The sequence below is a fragment of the Fusarium oxysporum genome, chromosome 3, assembly GCF_000149955.1.
Source record: "Fusarium oxysporum f. sp. lycopersici 4287 chromosome 3, whole genome shotgun sequence".
In the NCBI taxonomy this organism is placed as follows: Eukaryota; Fungi; Ascomycota; class Sordariomycetes; order Hypocreales; family Nectriaceae; genus Fusarium; species Fusarium oxysporum.
Window position 1 is genome coordinate 5,550,491 of NC_030988.1, and position 8,681 is coordinate 5,559,171.

An 8,681-nucleotide genomic window follows, 5' to 3' on the forward strand; every position below is an offset into this window, starting at 1 on the left:
TTCTAACTAAACGTATTATTTTTAACCTGTGAGAGGTTACTGAAGTAGTTAGGTTAAACCAATGTCGTTACTGTCACGACCATGTGCACGCTCCTGATTTTTGGAGTTCCTAGAATCAACGGCTGGTTTGATAATATTGGGAAGGTTGAAAACACAGGGAAAAAGATGCGGATAGGCCGGAAAGAACTGGACTGGGGGTAGAGCACCCCTGCTGTTTCAAAATGTGATAAGTCTTTAGAGTTTCATAGTGTTTGTGACGAGTAAGCCATCTCATTTCCCGCAGTATTTACCCCCCAACCCTTTACATGAGGGCATCACGAGGGATTTGATGTCATTCCGTGTGATGGAGAATGTGATAATTCGAAGAAGATGCATGAGATAGCGCTATATATTTCAGGGTTTGGCCTCAGCCACATGCGCGCTCGGACACCCAGACCTGGGTATGCCGGCACGGGTTGTTTACGGGCGCGTTCGGGGTAAAGCTGATGAGCCGATGGTAGGTGCGGTAGCTGCCTCCTTTACGAGGCTCGAGCCTGACTGAAGACGCGGTACCCTTTCGTAAAGGACTTCAGCTACGGCTATGATAGCACGACGTAGAACGACGCGCTTCGCGTCTGACTGCACCAGCTTGTACAGTAGTCGAATCCTATAAATCAGCGAACAGTTTCGCAGGTGACAACAATGAGATATTCCTGACAGAAACAAACAGTCTGTATTTCTTTTAGTGTTGTGTCACTTTCCCCTATCCTTCATACCAACTCATATCCTTTTTCATCACCAGTTAGCATCCTACGAGGATTAGGGTCACCTCTCGTTGGTCAACATAACTAACCGTTGTGACGGACGCTGAGAAGCCTATCATGCCGTGCTTGGGGCTACCAGAGGAGGTCGAATTCGATGTCCACTCTGACGGTCCTGACATTGATGATGGCGAGGACCAAGAAGAGGCACGAGAGCTTATATCTCCGTTCTTGGCTGATGAACATTATCTCGAGGAGCCCGCGAGCATCCAAGGGAGCATAGTCAGCACAGAAGACGCTACAGATCAGTTTCAAAGAGGCTGGAGAGTAGACCGTCGCGCCGGCGATTCCTGGATGTATGGTATGGCACTGCATTGTTCGAAGAGCGTTGTAGAAGCCTTGATTGATTTGTTTCAGCCCTTTCCCCCCCCACCCTCTTCTCCACCTAGAACTTGAACGAGGACACGCTGCCAGTTTCTCAAATATTTGTCTGACTCATCCTGACTGATATGTCGTGTTAGCTGACGAGTTCATCGACGAGACGAACGACGAAGCCTTCGATGGGACACGTGCCCTTGACCTCCTCCAGCGCCGAGTTGTCTTGGACTATGGGAGCAAGAAGACTGGGTCAAAGCCGGCGAGCGAGGACGACGATTATTACCCCGTATTCCGGCTCGATTTCGTCAGCATCGTCGGTCTACCGCGTCGGCCGATTTGCCGGCCTAGCCACTTCTTTGACAATATCACAATATCCTTTCGCCACTGGAGTGCCCCGTATGTCGCAAAGCATGCACAGGGTATCGACTTTGACCTGAGCGGCCGCACCTTCCGCGTTGCCACCGGCGCCACTCGGGAAGCTTGGTTCATTGTCATGCACCCGAATCAGAGAACTGCCGGCGCCAACAACCCCCGTCGACGACACGATGCAACACATACAAGGACCGCACTCGTACAGGGCCGTGCTCTGATGCTCGCATCATACATCAAGGACATCTTCCTCCGAGGCGAGCTCCTTGGTGAAGGTGTTGAGCCGAGATGGGCCCTCGGAGGCAAGGAGACGCAGATGATTGCTTTTGACAAATGGGTCATATTCCAGACACTATTTATGGACGGCTGGACGGGGTTTCTCGAAAGGTTCTCCGCACAGGACGACACTTTCTGGACCGATCATCAACCCGCCTTCCACGCGTATGACTATGGCGCCAACATCAACATAGAAGTCAACGAAGGCATAGCGAATCTCGAAGAAGAAACAGTCATTAGGCCAGCCTATCTCGATGGACTGGACGATGAGTTCGACGAGTCCGACGACGGTTACGATGGAGAAAGCAATAGTGTGCCGGCGACACAGCAAGGATGGGGGGAAATTGGAGGAGAGGAACGAGAGGATGAGCTCGACGAGCTATGCGACCAACCAACCGTCGAAGTGGAGGACAACGATAGTCTATTCGTGTCGGAGAGGGTGGACGATGTTGCTTCTCCAATACCACCTATCCTCAGTCCAGGGCGAATCATCGATGCGGAATATCGAGATATTGATGGCGAAGTCGACGCGAACGGGCCCAATGGTGATGAAGAGCGGGAGCGGAGGTTCCTTGAATGGATGAACGAATCTGAGAACACTGATATAGGCCAAGACAACGGGACTCAACTACAAGATCAGGAGCATCAATATGATGGGCAAGACAACTCCCAGCAGCAGCCGTTGAGCCCAGATACTGACGGCAACGACGACGTCCATCCAAGGCAAGCACCAGACATCTCGCCAGCCAGTCTACCTCCTTCATCAGCATCGATACCAGCAACGGAGGACCAGAGAGAACATGATGCGTTGTATAGTCCCGGCCTGATGCGGTTGCGCGAGGCCCTTGAGGCGAAGTACAACCTCGATAACATCAGCCACGTCTCCTATGCCCTAGCTGTTGATGTTCACTGTACCGCAGAAAATACGTATCCCGGCACAGAAGGAAGGGTAAGCCGTCCTGTATGCTTGCTTGCCGACCGCAACCGTGTGGCCGGGGAGTTTTACGGGAGTAACTACACCTTTTACCCACTCGGCTTCCACCCCGCATACGGCAACTTCACATCGGATCGTCCCCCTGCCTTCCTGGATAACGACCTGTTTACTGTCATGAAAGAGAACATGAGTCACCAGAACCAGGGTGCCGACGTACTTTCGTTTGGCTTCTTCCAGGGCTATTCCAACCTAAAACGGTCTATCCGTCATGGCCCTCACGACCTACTAGCCAGCCACGGCCTCGCCACAGCTGCACTCACCATTCCCTCGACGGAGGCTCAGCGCACGGCGCGGCTCAAGGACAAGCAGCAGCGGCTCCTGGCCCAGGTGAGGGGGCGACTCACACCTGACAACCCTGGCGCATCGACACCTTTTGCGCGGGAGCGACAGAGGGTGGAAGCAGCCATGCAAGCGAATGAGTTTGCGTTCCGATTCGAGCAGGTCATTTCCATCGATGCCCCACGACTCGTGCGCCGCCGTCGAAACTTCAGTAGCGTACTACAACCCATTTTTCAGCTCATGCGTCTCTTCCTCAAGGAGAAACAGCTCTATGCAGGCATCCTCCGGCGTTTCAACCCTGATATCTTTCCAGGAGTCATGGTGGCTTTTGCCAGGGTTATGGAAGCAGCCATAGCAGAAATGGACCGTCGCTTTCGCGAGGCTGGGTCGAAAGGACTAGGTATGGCTCTCTCCGAAGGCGTCGCTGCTCTCGATCGACTGGGCAATTTTTGCTTCACCGGGGACCCGAGGGTGCTGCCTACCAAAGTCATGAGGCTCCTTGGTACGATGGATAGTCTAAAAACATGCGGGTGGCCATTTATATCGCCGCGAATGTTGGACATCCGAGATGGACAAGGACTCGTTAACCTTGTGGGATGGCCACAGCTGAGCAATGGACGGCCCGTTCTGATGCATGTTGCCTCGCTAGAATACCACTACGATAGAACTGTAGCATCTAACCGACACAGTCAATTGTGGTTTGCTGAGCTTGGGGGTAGGTCAATAGACGGGATGGATAGGATGACAACGTTCCTTCATGAGGTATTCCAAGATCTGTGGATACCAGAGACGGTCGCTTTTATTGCTCGCCAAGTTCGCCGTGGCTTGAATCGTGGTATCCGCAGTGGCGGTAGGAGCGATGTTGGAGAACATGGTGATGCCGACACGGGCAATGAGGAGAGTGCTCAGGCGATGATCGCGTTAGAAGCCTGGGAGGCACGAGACAGTCCATTCAAAACGTCGTATGTGCCAGGAGTCTCTTTAGATTCCTTAGCGTTCCTAACATTGCCACAGAAACTTCGAGAAATTGTCGGCGGAAGTGCTCAAGTTCGATGACCGCTTGATGATGAATGAGTCAAAGATCGTGCTAAAGACGAGACGCGACTTTGCAGAAGAGATCTTCGTTGCTTTGATGGAGGGCGGTAGGAAGGGTCACCTAGGAGTCGAGTCTGTCGCACCGACCCACTCAACATGGCCCTCTATCCTCCGGGCCGCCATCCAACATACCAGAGGCAGCTTCGCAACAAGGGCTCAGTGGGTCTCGGGCATCGCAGCTGCCATGGTATCTGCGAGTATCGAATGGGTACCTGGCTCTCATCGCCGGAGATTGACGCATCAACAGGTAGTACAGCTCGTGGGAGCGGCTGCGTCTGCAACGGTCCTCGCGGCTCGGCCCGATAGCCTTAAGAGACGGGCGCTAGAGGCGGAGGCTCGCAGGACCGTCGATTCGGTTGGCGTTAAGCGAGCGAAGATCCGACCGCGAATCGACCTAGGCTGCAAGATACCGTTCAAGCAGATCCCAGATATTGTGGAAAGAGGCTTTACGGAGATACGCCGGCTGTTCGCGAAAGGGGACCAACGCGTGCTATCTCACTACTGTGCAGCGTACTGCTGTCTGACAGATTGTCTTGAGGACCCCTTATGCGATCTTATGCTCATTCTCACGTTGACCATCACAGCGTCTAGTGCGACCCCCGAGGTCCGGCCCAACACGAAGGGCTTCAGCGTGACGGCCAAGAGAAGGGATCCAGCTCTTCTAGCAGCCAACATGGTGACGAGAATGCTTTGGTTCCTGCGGCCAGAGGCATTTCCGTGGGATAAAGACCAGGATACAGTGCTACGGGTGTCTGAAATGACAAAGAAAATCGGTGAGCCGCGTCCATGATGATCCTGTTTAGCGTTAGTGAAGTAAGATAACTGATACCTTGACGATTCGTAAATGTAGAGCATAAAGGGGTCAACAATCGAATGCTTCGAGAACTGGGTTGGATCAAAGTCAAGGGTAACCGGGATAGTCCACGCAACTGCGAGTCGCGTCTTACGCCTAAAGACGAGCTCTTTAAACTGCGTAACGACCTGATGTTTCTCATGAAGGAGCCGAGGACTTTTATTGGCAGTGTATTTAAGAGTAATAAGGAAGAATGGGTGGATCGATGTTCGGCTATTATTAAAGATAGGGAATAAATATAACATTATGGCAGGTCTATCCAGAAAACGAGTACCATAAAAGTAAATGAAGGATAAGAGGCTGACCTAAAAAGAAAATTTTTTTTTTTAAAAAAAAAAAAAAAAAAAAAAAAAAAAAAAAAAAAAAAACCTAAGTAGAAAGCCAAGGCTTTGGCGAACTAATGTATTAAGGTACCATACAGAGACGAGGGTATGCTACATAAGTTCTTATTTGGGTAAGATTCGAATCAGAAAATTAAATATCAACTCAAGCAATAGGGTAGTTGAGCTACTTTTGCCCCTCCACAAGGGCTGTAGTAGGCATGCCTAAGGAATAATTTAAGGTTTTGGCAGGGTTCCAGTGATAACAGGGGCAATATAAGGGGGTTGGGGCTAGAAGGGGCGCTGTGGACAAGGATCATCAGAAGGCCATAAAACCAGAGCGGCCCCCCATAAATCTGGGGCGAATGATTTCTCCACTTTCAACGACATACCAAGACTTTCAATAATAACGACGGACACGGCCTGCAACTAGCAATGACTCGAGCTTGCCCAAGACAGCGAAAGCGGCGGGAAAAATGATGAAAAGACGGAAGCGACAAAAGCAGGGTTTACGAGTATGACTTGAATGATGATAGGACGGGTAATCTGGGTGACCTGGAGGCACGGCCATTTCGGACAGGATGCGATGATGAGCGACACGATCAGATACGTCAACCCAGCAAAGGGCCCGTGTGTAGTATTGAGAGTGGTTGGGGATAGGCAGAAGGGGTTAGGGTTTGTTTTACATATAGGTCTACGTCTGACCTTGACAGAGAGCTTTGGCTTTTAGTCTTGGCTGCGCTGGGAAGTGTTTGTGGTAGGAAACAAAGGGGATTTTTCCCGTAACCCTAACCCTAACCCTAAAATTACTTATGGAGTTTTAAAATTTGATCAGGGAAGGTAAGAGGCTAGCGGGTGTTTGAGAGGGTTAGGCAAAAGAGAGAGAGGGAGTGTTTAGCCGTCACCCTAAGCCAACCTGTAACCCTAAGAGGTTACCCGTCACCCTAACCCTAACCCCAATGCAAAAGCCGAAGTTTTCGTTTGACCCGGGAGGTCAAGAAGGTAGCAGGCGGTCGAGAGGGTGGCTAGGGAAAGGAGCTTAACGGTAGTACCAGAAGGAAGGGGTGGTTAAGAGGGCAAAAGTTGGGCTTGAGGTCTGACGTTGAGTGTCTTGACGCTGAGTCTTAACTCTGGGTCTGACCCTAACCCTAACCCAATACTGGGTTAGGGTTAAGGGGTAAGGGTAAAGGGAAAGCCAGAGACAGCGGGAAACAGGGAAGGGAGGAAGGGTTGTAGGAGTGGTAAGTTCTAACCTCTGGGCTCCAACCTCTAACGTCTGAGGTGTGGGGTGAGGCGAGGTGCTGTTAAGGTTGAGTGGGAGGGTTAGAGAGGAGAGTTGGGGTTAGACAAGGAAGGTTGAAGTTGGGAGGGTTGAGGGTCTGTACAGTGTGACACAGTGTGTTTTCGCACGGACCGGGTCAGGGTTACTTAGGTGCCGTATAAAACGAAGAACAAGAGGACTTTTAAGAAGTTTGGGTGGGTGGGTAAGCCCTGTAAATCCGCTAACGGCAGGTTGGGCGGCAGGGCGGAAGGGTTAGGGTTAAAGCACTGTGCGCCGGAGGCGGCGCTCACTGCAGGTGCAAGCGCGACAGCGCTTCGGAAGAAAAGAAAAGAGAAAGTTTGTGAGGAAACAAGGAAAGTATGTTGTGTAACACAGTTACTCATGGATATGGGAGTAAGGGTTAGCCAAAAAGTTCGTGAGTTCAGGGTACACTTTTCTCAAAATATAATAATATCTTATACCCACAATCTCAAATAGACCATTTCAAGCTAATTAAAGGTTTCCCAGACTTAATAGCTATTTTCTGGAATTACTTATGGAGTTTTAAAATGTAATGATGGAAATGAGGTTGATGGTCGTGATGCTCCACCTAGAAGTCTTGGCTCACATTTAATTCAATTAGGTATAGCGCGGGATCGGCCTGGAAGTCTTGGCTCACATTTAATTCAATTGGGTTTAGCGCGAAAAGCCAACCACTGGAATCTACCTTTCAATCTTGAACGACATAGATAGCTTTACTAACATAATTCGTGATGCAACGAATCTGATAATTCAGCATACCAGCTCCATGGCATATCAATACATACGATCAGTATACTATATAGTAAATGCACGATCATAATACCACTCACGAGAGACGCCAACTGTAAACTTTTTCCTTACAATAACATCATTACATATGCAGTAGACTCAAAAACCACTAATAAGTATCTTGCTTTTAGTTATTTCTTGCTTCTTATCTATAAGGCCTTTAAGCTAATTGATGTTGCAAGAAACTGTTTTTTTTTTTTACCTCTTGGCCTATGCGGACCAGTGCACACTGTGATACTGGCAACCCATAAACCTGTAACTGCCGAAAAAAAAAAAAAAGAAAATAATAAGGTTTAATTGCCATGCAGGCCACAGCATCAGTGTTGTAAGTAAGGGCAGGGTTGAGATGGTCATGAATGTCAGTGAGATTTCAGTCGCAGGTCAATACCACAGATAAAAATCCACAACAAATCCGCCACTGCGAAAGATGATGTGTAAGTCATGTCCAACGATAGCCCAGAATGTAATTCAACCACTATCACTCGTTTTAGACATTTTAGATCCGTGTTGCGCATTTCTTCGTACTTTCCTTCCCATTCTCAGAGGTTTTCTAACTCTAGACCCAAACGTTGCTCGGTACGTACCGTTACAACCCTGCAAGTGGCTTGCCATTGCGGCCAATCCTATCAAGAATAACTGAACGTATGTCTCCACTATCCACTCTCAGCTAACCTTACTTCGAGCACCTGTGTCAGTACTCAATACTCTCAACAATTGCTCTTCTCGATGCCCGATTTTTTTCCATTTGTTCTCGACAATTGTCTATACAGCACTTAGCGTTGAGAATCATCGCACTGTTCTTCAACTAGATTCACTATTTGTAAAGGTCCTAGAAGACACAGAAAAGATACCAGCTAGAATCTAGCTTCCTTCGATCCTTACACCGATGGCGACCATATAATGTCAGTTTAAATAAAGGCCCAATAAATATTACTCTATATAGCCCAATGAAACCATGGTACCTCGCATCAGCCCAGGTATTATAATGTCTAAATCGTGTTATCCTTTGTCAGTACGTCTATCCTACATTTTTTAGTGACTGATACCGAAGACCAATGGTATTGCGTTTAACTGAACGGTCGACCCACCGAACCAATAGAATATCGAATAACTGAACGTACAGACCCCACTCTACCCAACCCTGCCGATAAATTGACCAGGATGCTAGGGTTGGGAGTAAAGTCGCATCCAGTCTAAGAATAACGAGTCTGGAGATGCCATACAATATACAATGACCGTACAAAAATTACGACTACGCATCAAGGTTCATTAGAGTCACTCCTTT

At 49.1% G+C, this 8,681-nt stretch overlaps 1 protein-coding gene across 6 annotated transcripts; it reads left to right on the top strand.

Annotated features, from left to right (window-relative positions):
* Positions 1-531: 531 nt before the first annotated feature.
* Positions 532-5,255, top strand: FOXG_14987 (uncharacterized protein). Of its 6 annotated transcripts, none has more exons than XM_018395050.1 (4): positions 532-1,101; positions 1,262-3,998; positions 4,051-4,904; positions 4,982-5,255. In XM_018395050.1, the coding sequence occupies exons 1-4, from the start codon at positions 861-863 to the stop codon at positions 5,218-5,220; spliced, it is 4,071 nt and encodes a 1,356-aa protein (XP_018255036.1). In that variant the 5' UTR covers positions 532-860; the 3' UTR covers positions 5,221-5,255. The 6 variants fall into 6 exon arrangements, with proteins under 6 accessions (XP_018255036.1, XP_018255038.1, XP_018255037.1 ...); XM_018395052.1 differs by having other exon boundaries at positions 532-708; XM_018395051.1 differs by having other exon boundaries at positions 532-3,998.
* Positions 5,256-8,681: the final 3,426 nt, after the last annotated feature.

Bases quoted from the DNA above. Each gene is read 5' to 3' on its own strand.
- FOXG_14987 (XM_018395050.1), top strand. From the start codon at position 861: ATGCCGTGCTTGGGGCTACCAGAGGAGGTCGAATTCGATGTCCACTCT. The intron at 1,102-1,261 runs GTATGGCACTGC...ATGTCGTGTTAG, and splicing joins CGGCGATTCCTGGATGTATG to CTGACGAGTTCATCGACGAG. The intron at 4,905-4,981 runs GTGAGCCGCGTC...TCGTAAATGTAG, and splicing joins TGAAATGACAAAGAAAATCG to AGCATAAAGGGGTCAACAAT.